Source organism: Vanellus vanellus (genome assembly GCF_965231255.1).
Source record: "Vanellus vanellus genome assembly, chromosome: 14".
Lineage (NCBI taxonomy): Eukaryota > Metazoa > Chordata > Aves > Charadriiformes > Charadriidae > Vanellus > Vanellus vanellus.
The window spans coordinates 2,985,510-3,000,526 of NC_138919.1; the positions used below are offsets into that span (position 1 = coordinate 2,985,510).

The window sequence follows — 15,017 nt, forward strand, 5'->3', positions numbered from 1 at the left end:
TTGTTTTTTAACTCAGAGTCCAAGTAATTTGGGTTACTTGAGACCTCCAGAGTTCTCTAGTCCATCCTCAAATGAGAGATAACTTAGATCAGGTTATGAAGGGCTCTGAGTCAAGTTTAGAGTACGTTCAGGATGGAGCATCTACAATTTTTTGGGCCCTGGCTCAATTGTTACACCGCCTTTGTGGTAAACGTTTTTGCCTAATGCACGTAGTTCTATAAAACTGACTATGTACAGGCAATATAGAAGGATGTTTTAAATTTGAAACCTCATCTGCAGGAAACTGTTAATTGATTTAGCTTTCTATGAGTAAGAGGTACATCTGAGGATAGAGTATTCTTTTTTTAGCACTAGTGATCTGATGCAGTCTTTAGTGAAATGTATAGTTTAAAAGTCTATGCACATCCAGAATACTCTATTGTTGCTGCTCTGAAAAACAAATCCACAATTTTCTTAAGCACCTGGAGTAGTCTAATTAGAATTTAAAAATTAAAAAAAAAAAGAAAGAAAACAAAAAAACCCTCTTAAGTCTTGCACTGTGCAGTGGGGCAGGTATTAGATGTGCTGAACTGTCTTCTAAAGCAGGACTGCATTGGAGTCCAAGCCTAAATGTGTATTTGCTCGAAACCGTTTTGTATGCGAAGTCTGACCTTTGCCCAGCTAATGGCACGATTTAGATATTGTTTGCCTGTGGGTTTCTGCGTTACTCAGAGATTGTGAGGATTCCGTCTCTGTGCCAGTAGAATTAATATAAAAAGACTTGCATGGCACATGCACGTGGGGTCTAGGAGCAAGGTCTTTGACTAAGAGCTGATGAAAACGATGAGAGAAATCAGAGCATAGTCATTTGCAATAGCAACATTTGTTTATAGTTGATCTGGTGTTTAGACTTACAGTATTCTGTTAGAGAAGACTGCAGTGCTGTGATTTAAAGGCTAAGTGTGATTCCGAGTTTTAGGAGTCACATGTCTGTAAGACAGTCTCTTTCTCTAGCAGGGGCAGGTTCCCAGTGCTGCTCTTCCCAACTCCATGAACATGCTAGGACCGCAGAGTGGGCAGTTGCCGTGTCCACCAGTGACCCAGCCACCTCTACATCAGACTACACCCCCTGTGTCCACTGCTGCTGGGATGCCACCTATTCAGCACCAAACGCCAACTGGAATGACTCCTCCTCAGCCGGCAGCACCCACTCAGCCATCGACACCGGTCTCATCTTCAGGACAAACACCAACACCAACACCGGGTTCTGTTCCAAACGCCACACAGACACAAAGCACACCTACGGGGCAGACTGCAGCACAGGCTCAAGTCACACCGCAACCTCAGACCCCAGTTCAACCCCAGTCTGTGCCAACCCCACAGCCATCTCAGCAACAGCCAACATCCGTGCAGGCACAGCCACCTGGCACTCCAGTAAGTACCAGCTAGTTGCATTTTTCACGTGTCATGGCATTCCACAAGAGCTCTCCCTGTGTGTCGCACCATGTCGTGAACGTATAGAGCCCATAGTTGTCAATGGTAGCTTCTACTTTAGACCAAAGGGTTTGTTATAGAGATGTGTAAAAATGTGTGTGTACGCGTGTGTTCAGATGTTCTCAGCGCTGTTTGAAGGAGGGGGGCGTATTGAATGACTTTGAACTGCTTGAAGTAAAAATGGCAGCAGTGTGCAGAAAGATGAGGCATTACAGGCCTAATACTGTATTTGGCCTTAATCAGAATCGGTCGTCTTTGATCATGAAACTTGCACAAATTTTTTCTTTTAAGCTTTAGACAGGATGAATGCACATGTTAAGGAATGTACAGTGTTTTATTGGGCAGGTGTTTTCTCTGTAAAGGAAGCCTCTTTGGGGCAGAATTCTTCCTTGGCTTCTCCTCTGTAAAGCAGAGTTATTAAATGTGTTATATAGAAACTTGGCTACAGTGAGCTCCTGTATCCATGTTCTGCACTGTTTTAGAATATCATCTCATGTCTCTTTTGTGCTGTTCATTTTTAGTAAAGGAAAATATTTCTATATATGCAGTGTCTTTCTTTTGTACTGTTTTTACAACAGCTATCCCAGGCAGCAGCTAGTATTGATAACAGGGTCCCCACCCCTGCCTCAGTTGCTAGTGCTGATACGAATTCCCAGCAACTAGGACCAGATGCACCAATGCTAGAAAGCAAATCAGAAGTTAAAACTGAAGAAACTGAGCCAGAGACTAGTGAGACACAAGTGGAAGCTAAGACTGAGGTAAATGAGATTCTATACAGCTTAACTGAAAGCAGTGATAGATATAAAAGCACTTAATGATGTGTCTGAATTGGTGAGCTAAGGGGCGAGAGGAGGGTAGTTACTGGAAAGTAACTGTCCCGAGGAAAGCCATGGACGGAGAGTGCTTTGACAATCTCAAACTAGTATTTTGATGACTCAAGTTTGGGTCATGGATGTAATAGTACACCTCGTTGCATCCTTTCTTAAGGTGGAGGAGGATTTACAAGGATCTTCACAAACAAAAGAAGAAACAGATGGAACAGAACTGAAACAGGAGCCAATGGAAATAGAAGAAAAGAAGCCTGAAATAAAAGTAGATGCTAAAGAGGAAGAGGAGAGCGGCACTAATGGAACCACCTCACAATCCACATCGCCATCTCAGCCCCGCAAAAAAAGTACGTGTATTGCCCTGAGTTTTTCTTGTGTACTTTTGTTTTACTAGCATTTGTTTTCCCCAGTCTCAGTTCCTGCTGGGAGGTCTGTTTTGCACACGTATTCCAGCACATGGAGCTTGCAGAGATCCATACTTTGTGTAATTTATTTTTGAAAGTAGCATTCTTTTAACGTTACATGAATCACAGGCGAGAAAAGCATGTCAGTGTGGTCTTGATCCCAGCAGTCGTCTTCCAGTTTCTGCCCAGAAGGACCAAGGCAGTAAGGCAGTGATTGCTGGAGAAATTATATACCTAAATGTCTCCCTGTACATCTTGGCCAGTGCCCTGTCAAGGGAGCTTAGTGTAAGTAGAGTGCTCTCGGTAACCGAGAATATCCATTGCTTTGCTTTTCCGACTTCATACTGAGATTTAGCCTTCACTGCTCTGGGAATCAGGTGCTTGTACTCATCCCCTGCATCTGTGTTCTCCAAGGCTGGTCCGCTGCTGTGTAGTTTTCAGTGTAGTGTTCATTTGAAAGCTTTCTCCTCAGAAATAGTTAGATCAGTAATCTCTTAAATTAATCTACAGTGTTAGCGTAGATTCAGGTGTGACAGTGTCTGTATACTGTATATTTTTCCAAAAGCAAACTTGATGGCGTTGCAGGTCTTGAATGGACTTACATAAAGGATCACATGCCTTGGGTTAGTAAGAAATAAACAAATAACATTCTTAAAGAGAACAGGCGGGGAGAAATAACTCCATTGGTAGCACAGGCCTTATGGGAGCATGCAAGATAAGCTTTTGGACTCAAAAACCTTAACTGTTTATAGAGACCTCTGTCTCTTAGTATCCTGTTTCATGAGATAACGTTTCCTGTGGTTAGTTTTTAGGTTTTGACCAAAGGTAAGCTTTCAACATGCCGAAAATGACAAAAAAAGGAAAGTGATGATGTATTTCATTACTTTTTTTTTTTTTTTTCTTCCCTTGCAAAGGAACCTGCATATAACTACATTAGGAGAAGATTATGGGCGCATGCTTTCCAGAATGCGATCAAGAAATCGTAAAGTTTTAAAAGTTTGTGCAGCTTGAATCTTGATCTCTTATATGCCTTGGGTTCCATTTAATTACTAAACGTAATCTTTTTTCTAATAAAACATTACGAAACACATTTTCCTGTAGATGATATTTTCAGTTTGTAGCGCAGTGGGCCAGCCAAACGAGTGCGCTGCAGCACTAACGCGCAGAGCCCTCTTCGAACAAAACGTAACATAGGGAGTGGAAAGCTTATTATTATTAGCGTTTATAAACCAGTTATATTCACAGTGCAAAGAGTCGTTGCTGCTTGTTAGAAGGAGTGTGCTCGCAAATAAATCGAAGCGAGTGGTTGAAAGAGGAATGTTCTTGCAGAATTAGTCTGTGGAAGAGCTGCGCTGTCATTCTGCCGATTCAGTCTGGGTTACTGCCTATTTCCAATACCTCATTTAGTAACACAATTTTATCTTAGAAATATTGTCACTACGTAACTGTACAGTATAATACATGTGCAGCACGGGCAGGTACAACAGCATATACAATGTTAAATAGTGACATTTTCTCACCAAGTTGTTTGTTCAACTTAATAGAGCGTTTGTCTTAAAATGCTAGATAGACCAAGAGGTATTCGAGAGCAAATACTGTGAAGTGTGCTTAAGGGTTATATGATATTTTAAAACTACTCATGAGACTCATCTGGAGTTTTTCATGGGTTACAGAAGTATTGGAAACTCTTCCTTCTTCCCATGACGGCCAGTTTCCTGCGGTGCACCCCACAGTAACCTGGGACGTGGCTGCGAAGAGGCAGGCTCGCAGTTGGGAGTGTCCTGGAGCGTGTATGCTATAAGATAACTTAGCGAGTTGTAGCCTGATACCTTACTATTCGAAAAGATTCATCTGGACCCTAAAGGAGAGTTTTTCTGGGTACAAGTGGCTTCTGTTGTGGAGTTGGAGTCTCATCTGTGTGCTGAGCGCCGTCGGCCTGGCTGTGCACACCTCGTATAACTAGACTCGAGGGACGGGAAATGCGGCGTGGGCTAGAGAACAGACCGAGATAATATTGCTGAGATACTGCTCTGCTCGACTCACACCTGAATTTGGGTAGTTTGGCTTTTTCGGAGAATTGCAGACACCCCTTTAGCGAGCTATTCTTCCTCATCAAGGTTTTGCCTTCATAAATAAGGGCAACCAAATCCTTCCAAATTCAGGCTTTGGTTTTGTTTTGCTTTTTTTTCTGCAAATCTAACATAAGCAAGAAAGGAAGGGCTTTGGTTCCTTGCCTCTTCCCTCGCAGTCTTCTCAAAAGAAACCATGTAGTACTCATTTAGGTAGCTCCCGTCTCCTCTGCTTGTTGTAGATGGCTGCCTTAGTTTGACCCTCAACATTAATTTTACTGGTTTCTTCTCATCTTTATAAGACTTAATAATGCAAAACCTGCAAGGGCTTGGTTTTGGGGTGGGGTATTCAGGTATATTGTCCTTATTGTTTTGAAAATGTCTTCATCTTCCTTTACGAATTTTCTCCTTAGTAATCATAAGCAGGATTTCCTCTGTTTGAAAGAAATAAAAAATTTAAAAGGTAAAAAAGGTAGCATTATGCTCTTCTCTGGCAGATAATACGTCATCGTGATTCAGGCGAAGATCCCATTTTCTTTTTACCACCCACACATCCAAGACAAAATGGGGTAACTGGATGCCAGCTTCTTACAAAGATCTTCTAGCTACAAGAGGAGAACCGAGAGCATTTAATTGTGGAAAAGGGGAAGAGCAGGGAACAGAAACTTTCTTGTAAAATCTATGTATAGGGAGATTCTGTGATCAAATGTGCTGTTATTAGTCATATTCCTTAGAGGCAGAGCAGCTTTTTTACTGCTAAAGGTGAAGGCGACTTTTCTTTACGTTTTTAGGTGAAGTCATAAATCGAAACGATAACTGGATTTTGATTTTTATTTTTTCCAACTTCAAAATGAAAGTAGGTTGTAAACTTTTATTGGCAAAGATAATTACGCTTTAAGGAACTTGGCAAAAGTTGTGCTGGATCTCTGTAGTTTGGGTTTAAGTTAAGATTGGATTTATTTTGAAAGATACTGTAGCTTAGTGGTATGTTGTTATAGAGTCAGTGCAGGGAAGATTCTAAAAGCAGTGTCAAGCAGGTGGCCAGAGTAGATTATTAAAAGGTGCTTTTTGACCTTTAAATTTCATTAAATGAAACAATTCAGATTAGCAGGTTATGAACTACCTGAGCCAGAGCACGATGGTTCCAGAAGCAATAGAGAATACTTTTCTCATGAATGGAATTTGAAATTTCTTTCTGTTCTCGAGAATTTCATGATTTAATTTAGTAGTTTATAAAACTTTGAGGGTATATGGTAGAGTTCCCTTCATGGGAAAGTGCCTGCATGTATCCTATCAATTAACATGGAAGAGAATTGCCATTTTATTGGGACTGAGACTGCGGCAACAGCTGAAACGATCACCAGGCTGCATTAGTTCTTGTAACGACAAACGTAGGCCTCCTTGGCTCATCTCGTTTTTCATCTGGCGAGACTGAGTTCGGTAGTAGCAGCGCGAGATCTTGATGTCTTTGTCAGACAAGCTCTTGCAGAAACCCTTCTGGCAGCTTGCTCGGTCCTCTGCCATGATTTAAGTGACTTGGCTGGTACCTTGCCTGTTGGGTACCTGAGCAGCAATCCTCTCTCCAGTTAGAGGCAGTGCGCTCAAATGGTCTTAACAATTTTCAACCTGACTAACAATTTCCAGGAGTGCAGCATCTACAGATGGCTAAAAAAACAAGGGAACTTAATGCTTCAGAAATGTTTTGAGTAGTGTCAGCTTAGTTTCTTGTCTTGCTTTATTTTGGAGTGTAATTTCAGTGAGCGTGGTTGAGATGCAAATACTTCCTCTCAGAAATATCACCCGAATGAAAAAGAACAAAAAGAAAGAACTTTTAAAAAATATTTTAACCGGGAGTCCCAAAAAGCAATTATATCTTACCAAAATACCTTTTGAGTGACAAAAGCAATGATCAGCCTCAAAGGGGTCACCATAGCTCTGTTGATTTAAGCGCTTTCAACAGCACTCCTAATTGCTCCTTCTTACTGGTATCGTTCTCATTTCAGCCAGGTAAATATATATTAGATGCCATCCTGCTTTCCGTAGTTGTCTTTTTTCCTCAATAATAGGCATTTTTCCCTATTTAAAGACTCTGTTCCTAAGGAAATAAATGTAATTACACTGCTGAGTTGTTGAGAGAGCTCTCCAAGTTATCATTATTTTTCAGAAAATGCATTGCCTTTCTTGTCCTTGTCATCCACTATTGAAAGAAACGTGGCTGTTGCCATGCCACTGTTGCCAAGGGATTGTAATGATGCATATAAATCTGGGAGTATTAACACTTTCAAAATCAATTAACAGTCCATCAGAGCAGGACTGTTTGTATACTATGGCCAGAAAATTCTTTTGCCAGCTATCAAGACATCTGGTTACTCTGTGTAGAGCTGGCTCTTTGGCCCTGTCCACTACGGTGAGTTTTGCTAGCAGAATCTTGGCTTGGAAATAGCAAACAAGGTTAGAAGGGAGGGAGAAGAAAATATGCGTAGTCTCCTCTCTGAAGAGCTACGGTTCATCCATGTTGAAGCACTTGAATTAATGTGGTTCTGGATAAGTTCGGTGGGTTTTTTTGTTTGTTTTTTTTTTTTTAATGCACTAGAATATGTATCCTTATGTACTACAGTTGTTCCTATTTTCTTATTCTGGGAATATCACCTACTGTGATTTGAGTAAACATAAAGCCTCTTGATTGTAAGTTTTGCTTTCGATCAGCTATGCAGATCAGGAAATGCCTCTTAAGATTTTTGTGTTAACGTTTGTTTAGGGGAGTCAAGAGGTTAGGAAACCTGGAAGGAAATTTTCTAACCTTTCTGACTTTCATTTACAGTTTTCAAACCCGAGGAGCTGCGCCAGGCTCTGATGCCTACTCTTGAAGCTTTGTACCGGCAGGACCCAGAGTCTCTACCTTTCAGACAGCCTGTGGATCCCCAGCTTTTAGGGATTCCGGTGAGTCGGCATTAAAAAAAAAAAAAAAAAAAAGTTTTTGTTTTGTCTTTGCTTATACAAACATTTCATCTTTTCTGTACAACATGATATGAACGGTTGACATCTTAAAAATAAAGGGTTTTGTGTGTATGTTTGAAGGACTACTTTGACATTGTGAAGAATCCTATGGATCTTTCAACCATTAAACGTAAATTGGATACTGGGCAGTACCAAGAACCCTGGCAATACGTGGATGATGTTTGGCTAATGTTTAACAACGCCTGGCTTTACAATCGCAAGACTTCCAGGGTCTATAAGTTTTGCACTAAACTCGCGGAGGTGTTTGAACAAGAAATTGATCCTGTTATGCAATCACTTGGCTACTGTTGTGGGCGCAAGGTATGTATTCCAGGAATGGAGTCGTATTCTTCCAAAGAGCTTTGCTTGAATCAGATAAAACATATGCTTTGTATACTCGTTTGTTTTTTTTTTTTTAAATGGAAATATTTAATGAAACGGTTGGGCAAAGTTTGCTTTGTTACAAGCATGCTAAGAGCTAAAAAAGGTTGATAACATCCTTCTTGCTGCTGTTCTATTACTATTGTATTTTTCTCCGTCAGAGAACACCTTTTTTGGTCGTAAGCAATATTAAAATGCTTTGCCTGTTTCCCATGTCTGTTGCAACAAAGTAGGTGGTTAGAGGGTCAGATGTTTAGCTTACATAGTTAATAATTGTAATTAAATTAAGAGAGTTGTGCTAATATATTTAGAATAGCTTGGAAAAGTGTGATAAACATAACAATGTATTATGGTATATGTAAGCATCAGGTTTGCCTAAGAGACACTTGATTAACATAAGATTGCATTTTAAAGCTGCTTTTCCTCACCGTTGCTTTGCAGTATGAGTTTTCTCCCCAGACCTTGTGCTGCTACGGCAAGCAGTTGTGTACTATTCCCCGTGACGCAGCCTACTACAGTTACCAGAATAGGTAAGTCCTTGACTTTGGTTTTTTTTTCCCCTTATTGAGGAAGTGAGATCCTTTTGAGTCCTCTCCACATGAGGAGGAGGAGGATTAATTAACTTTTTCTTTCCTTTGGCAGCTAAGTTAGGAGAAAGTCGGTTTTGTATCTTTGCATGCTGTCCTTTTGCAGGCGACCCTTTACTTTGCTGTACTGCAGCTTGACGCACACTGTACTTAAGTGCTTGCTATTAGCTAAGGCTGCACCCCGCACCACTTAAGTGGAAGCAAAGTTGTCCGTGTTTTGCACAAACCGAGTCGCAGGGCTTGCTGGAGGGAGAAGGGCAGAACTGCAAAAAGGCACTGAAAAACCATGTTCTGGGAATATTGTAAAAATATGCAGGTTTGTTACCAAATTAGCATCAGAATTTGCAAAGTAAAGGATACAGTGATTGATTGCAAGACTTACTTTCTCTCTTCCTAGTTAGTACTTAATTCTATTTAAATTAGCTTTGAATTAGCATTGGAAACTACCCAGACTCCATGAGAAGCTATGAAAACAATAGTTTCTGGTTTGTTTTTTTTTTAATAAATATTAGGATGTGCTGTTTGTATGATTATTAAACAATTGTTATATTACAATATTAATTTTCCTTGTTATGCTGAAATCGACAGTGCTTTAAAAACAAAGCAAACTTGGCTTTGGTTTTGGTTTCTTAGTTTATTATATTCCCCTCAAAAAAAAAAATAGAAAACATAAATGGGCTAAGAAACAAGCTTCCTTTTCCCTCTTTAAAGCAAAGTTAGGAATTGCTTTCCAGAGGTTTGGCACTCTAAGTCTGGCCAGCTTTGCAGCGCTCGGCGGGGCTGTTGTCTAACTGAAGTTACAGAACTAATTCAGACAGTCGGTGCTGCATTTAGTCTCTCTTGGGGCGATCCCTCCATCACCGAACTTGCCGTAAGCTGGTGCAGGACAGTTGTGTACCACCTAGGTACACAAGCATGGTGTGGGAGATGAAAACATGTCGTCTTTCATTGTATGTTGGCTCTCAGGTGGCCTTTGTGGCAGATAGTATCGACGCAAAGGAATGTGAATTCACGAGCTCTCATAAAAGGTTTTATATAGCTGTTGTGAACGCTGAAAAAAGTCAGTCTGAAGAGAAATAAAGCAATTAAAATGCAGTTAAAGAGATAGTACTTCAGTACGGGGGGGGGGGGGATAACCCTTAAATACCAACTCTGTGTGGTAGAATTTCAAATACTTTTCATATCGTGCATCCAGCTAGTACTGTGTTTGAAAAAAATAGCAAGTTCAAAAATAATTGAGGAAGGGGCAATTTTTCTTTCAGTGATACCTCTCCTATTTAAGTTAGTATTAAATCCTTTGGATTACTTGGTGGAAGGCAGTGTTGCTCACTAGCAATAAGTACAGGGATGATGGGGCAGTGGGTTCCTCTGGGCTCAGTGGTGCGATAGTTCCGTTTCCTACCGCTGCAGATGTGATAGTCCATTTACACTGAGTTTAGTCTAAAGGGTAGTAATAAAAGGGGGGTGGTTTGTTCGAAGTGTCAGTTAGGGCAGTAGCAGAACAGAGGTGGGTGTAGATTTCTGTTCGTCCGGATGTCTTGAGAAAAGGGTTGGGGTTTGGGGATTTGGGGTGGTTTTCAGTTGGGGGCAGGTGTGATGCGTTTGGATTCTCAGATCATAGAAAGCTCTTATTCATCAGCTGCATTGCTCTGAAACAGTCAAATTAACTATCCCCTGTGACAGTGATCTTCAAATCCTAGATTTTTCTTAACCAAGTAGCAAATTAGTGAAAAAAAAATTCTGTGGTTCCAGCAGACCTTTAATTGGTCAAACGTTCTTGTCATTTTCAGTTTACGAAACAGACAAAATTGGATGTATTTGAAATCCAGCGTATCCCATAACTACATTACAACTAAGAATATTCAGGCATCCTTGAATAAATGAACTCGGGCACTACAGTTCAATGATTAAAAGTTCATTATCTGGTGTGGAACTGTTTGGCTTCCATAATAAGGCAGAAGTTTACATTAAAGTGACTGTTCAGAAAATACACTTCCTGTGTGAATATCCAGTTGAGAAAACTCATCAGTGTTCCATATCAGTGCTAGCATCTGGCTACTAATTCAGAATTTCCTTTGAATGCACTTAAATAGAGTTGGAAATTCACCTGTTAAGGCAGAGATTGAGCATTTTCTGGACTTTGGTGTTGAACCATAACGTTACTCTTTGATAAATGGGAATCAGTCACCTGAACAGTCTGCATTTGAAAAGCTTTCCATTTTTGATGCGTTGCAATAATTACATTGTTTGGATTTCCTATGACTGTTACAACTAGAATACTGTATGCTTTCTACGGGTTTTGTTGAATATTTGTAGTGACGTACAAAAGTCAATGAATTACAAGCAAGTCTCCATTTCTAAGGGTCCATATTCATAATAAGTTATAGCTACTGTTTCACCTTGGTTATTTTATGGACAAATGTTCATGATCTTTAGGTGATTCATTTTCACTGTATTTCAATTTTTATTTCCTCATTTTAATACCATGGATTAAGGCTTGACTCTTGCTAGCATTAGCCTTCGGTTCTGTGGCGTGTGAAATCCTGTGCTCCCCTTCAGATCCACGGATCGCTGGAGCACGTGCTTAACACACTGCCGAACTGAAGAGCTCGTCCCTGCGAGCCGGAGCTTCCCGCAGCCGCAGTGCGAACAGAGGGTGAAATATCTGTGCTGGTGGAGCTCGTTAGATTTCTGCCGTGTAACTTAAATCCAATATCGAAGGCAGCCTTGTTGCTCAGTTTCACAAGTGCTTTGAAAGCCCGTAAATTATTCTAAAAATGGATCAGAATTAACCATTTCTCAGACTGTTTAAACATAGCGTAGTATTAATAGGAGCCTCGACCGTGGATTTTTCTAGCTACACACTCCTGTGTTTGGGTCCTCCTGCATTTCAGTCCTTCCTGATCTGACCCTTAAAATGAGCAACCTTGTTAGTAAGAAAAATAATTAGTTAGGTTTTTTAATTGAAGAAAAATTTAAAGAAGCACATTATAGAGGGGGGAAAAAAAGGACATGGGCGATATAAAATTCTGAGCCTATTATGTTTGGGTTTTTAAAAAAAAAAAAAAAGAAAAATTAGATGATAGTGTATCGGGTATGGGGCAAGGGGCACGAGAAGTCAGTGTAAGAGAGATGTGCAGTGTCAGTATCCACTCCTGAAATTCTCTTGTAATACTACTCTGTACTAACCATAATATATTTATCATTCCCAATGATTATAAATTAATGGGATACATTTATTTATTTATTTATTTTCTCCTGGCCTCGTTCTGTTGCATTATCAGCTCCGAAAGCCTTGTTTTTCCTTGGGAGGGTGATGTGTTTAATCCTAGTTGAGCTGACCCAGGAGAAGAGAAGTCACTTGTGGTAGGCTGGCGAGCAGCCCTCTGGGCAGGGAGCGTGGCATTTTAGCTCGCGCGGTTGCTATCAAAGTTGCGGCAGCCCTGCTGGTAAGATGATTACGTGGGTATGTCAGTACGGGCTATATTAACTAGAATAAAATACACCTTTTTCCTCTTTGTGTCAGTCCCACAGTAGAGAGAGTATTCAGTGTGCTGCTGCATTTAAGTGGTTCTTGGCTAGCAGAGGAGCTCTTGAAGCCTGAGCCAGCTGGCAGAGTTTGCAGAAGTTTTCAGGCTCTTGTAAATTATGCTATGGTAACACAGACCTGGCTCCCGCCTGGGGAGGACACAGATTGCTCTGCAGAATGTCTTCCCCCCCACCACCACCCCCGATTCAACGGGCGCTGCTGAAGGACCCGCTCCCCCTTGCTTGCGCTGTGTTTCACAAACATTTAGAAAACACGTAGTGGCGATGTGATGGCCAGCGTGTGTCACAGGAGGAAATTCTGATCCATACATTTCAATAAGTGCCGATAAATGGCTTTTGTTGTCTCCAGGAAAGCACAACCTCGGAGATCTGACACCCGGATTACAGTAGTTTAAGTGTATGAGTATGTGGTTGAAGGGGCAAGCTGCCATATTTATTAATCTCCATCCCTTAAGTTGTTGGTTCATTGTGACATTGAGTCTCGTTTGATGCCTTTTATACACTACCATTCTTACGGTTCTGGTGTTTGAGTACTAAAACTGCGTTTTACTGTGCTGCCATTGCTGCTTATACTCTCTCACTCTTGATCCTCCATACAGCTCCTTTATTTTGATGATCCTTTGTGGCCTTCCTGCATTTTACAGCTGTGGCCTCTCTTTGTTACCTTTGTTCATGTGTGAATTCATATCCTTTCCAAACATTTAGCCTCCTTTTTTTTTTTTTTTTTTTTAATGACCCTGGCAATTTTGGTTCCAGTTCATAACAAACAAACAAACAAAAAATCTGTGTAACTTGATTTTTTACTTTTTTTTTTTTTTTTTTTTCAAATGCAGATTGTATTTTTCTAGAGTTGTATTCCAATTTACTCAGCTTGGTTTGTTAAACTGTAGTATTGGTTTTGCTGAGTATAACTTGGATTGGCTCTTGGTCTGGTGACCAAAAATTGTACCTAGCCTCATATTCAATTTGTTAAGCTTAGTTCCACATCTTTAATGTATCTGATAAATATATTGTATGTATGTACAATATTTAATGTTGTTCACATATATACATATATTGTACTGATATAGATAAATGGCTGGAAACTCTGACCCATAATTGCATTTCTGTTAAATGTTTGTCTAGAGTATGGATTTGGTTTCATTTATATTAAATAATATTAGCTGAGCAATTGGTCACATTTAATCTTACAGTCAAATAACTTTTGAATTTAATATTTTTATGGACTTTTTTTCAATACGAAGTATTTCTGCTCTTGCAGGTTTTTACTGACAATCAGTAAATGCTTTCAGCATATTTTCTAATTACTTAAACCTGTAATAAACGTGTTCTTAAAGCTTTTTGACAGGCTGTTTTTTTTACCTAAAGGAAACTCGATCAATTGCCAGCCTGGAATCAAAGAGCATTTTTTCCTAAGTAATGCAAATCAAATCCAAATTCTTAAATTTGAAGTCTATACAAACGTAGCGCTTGGTAGCTACTTCATTAATCCTCCCCAAATTTTGAATTTGACGCCCGACAACTTGTTAGTAATGTGTAAAATGAGACCGAATGCTAATCTGTGCTTTGCCTTGGCTTTCTGCTCTGTGTTGTCTTGGTGTTTGCGTCTTACCTCTTACGTCTGTGCTGTTTGTTCCCTCCCCTGTTCTCTAATCCTGCCCTCCCCTCTGTTCCTCCTCATTGTCCACACTGACCCATCAATCAACCAACAACGCCCCCCCTTTCGTCGTGGTGATCTGCCCTGCTCTGGTTGGTGGCTCCGTGCTTGGGTGGCTGTATGTTGTGCTGGACCAGTTCACCCAAATATGGCCTTCTTGCTGACAGGTATCACTTCTGTGAGAAGTGTTTCACTGAAATCCAGGGGGAGAATGTCACCCTGGGTGATGACCCTTCCCAGCCTCAAACGTAAGTCGCTTCCTTTCTTCTGCATGCCCCTTTTTTAAGTAGGGAGGGATGATGTGTAGTCCTGATTTGACAGTAAGACCCTGCGGCCGGTGGTGGCGTTCGTGGGGAAATACCTACTTTCTTACTAATAGATTTTCGCAGTAACGGGTGATTAACAGTCGTTACTGTGTTGGGTCTGTTAGTCTGCCCAACAGTGTCGCTCCTGGCCAGTTGTGCTCAAGCGCTGCCCGTGGACGGGGTGCAGGGGGTGGCAGACCCTAGATAATGTGGTTGGAGGGGCGGGGAATGGAAGCTGTGTCAATAAATGTCACTAATCCGTTATCTTTTCAAATGAAAGACTTTGGCTTATCCTGTTGTCTCACCTTTTGAAGCACAGCTTTTGTTTATGAAACCAGTGGCTTGTGTGTAGCCTGGCCAGAAAATGAGATGCCCTAAGGTTGCTAAGGAATACAAGCTGGTTTGGAAGGTGGCTGCTTTACTGACGATAGCTTCCCTTGTTCTTTATGATTTTACATTTATGTCTATACTTGGGTATCTCTTATTTTGCTTTTAATTTACACAGAAAGTGAAAATATTTCCTGTAGCTTAAAATAAAATTAACTGAATTGCTTTCTCTGAATAGAAAATAAATACTGATATGCTTTCTTCCGACTTGAGGTTTGCTCGTTTGCTGCAATTCAGAAAAGCGTAATATTTTCTTGGCCTCTGATGTAAAGGTGCTACTGAGTTTTCATATTAACTCTTTGTCTCTAGAACCATCTCTAAGGATCAGTTTGAAAAGAAGAAAAATGATACGCTAGATCCAGAGCCGTAAGTACCAGGCCA

The 15,017-nt window shown here is 40.5% G+C and overlaps 1 protein-coding gene across 1 annotated transcript in view; it reads left to right on the forward strand.

Moving 5' to 3' along the window:
- The window catches only part of CREBBP (CREB binding lysine acetyltransferase), a 97,236-nt gene that overhangs the window by 63,669 nt on the left and 18,550 nt on the right, over nucleotides 1–15,017 (forward strand). Inside the window, exons 14-21 of the mRNA XM_082490367.1 lie at nucleotides 997–1,413; nucleotides 2,052–2,231; nucleotides 2,461–2,647; nucleotides 7,595–7,713; nucleotides 7,852–8,091; nucleotides 8,593–8,681; nucleotides 14,082–14,192; nucleotides 14,946–15,002. Of these exons, the coding sequence (XP_082346493.1) occupies nucleotides 997–1,413; nucleotides 2,052–2,231; nucleotides 2,461–2,647; nucleotides 7,595–7,713; nucleotides 7,852–8,091; nucleotides 8,593–8,681; nucleotides 14,082–14,192; nucleotides 14,946–15,002 (1,400 nt within the window). The remainder of the gene's footprint in view (nucleotides 1–996; nucleotides 1,414–2,051; nucleotides 2,232–2,460; nucleotides 2,648–7,594; nucleotides 7,714–7,851; nucleotides 8,092–8,592; nucleotides 8,682–14,081; nucleotides 14,193–14,945; nucleotides 15,003–15,017) is intronic.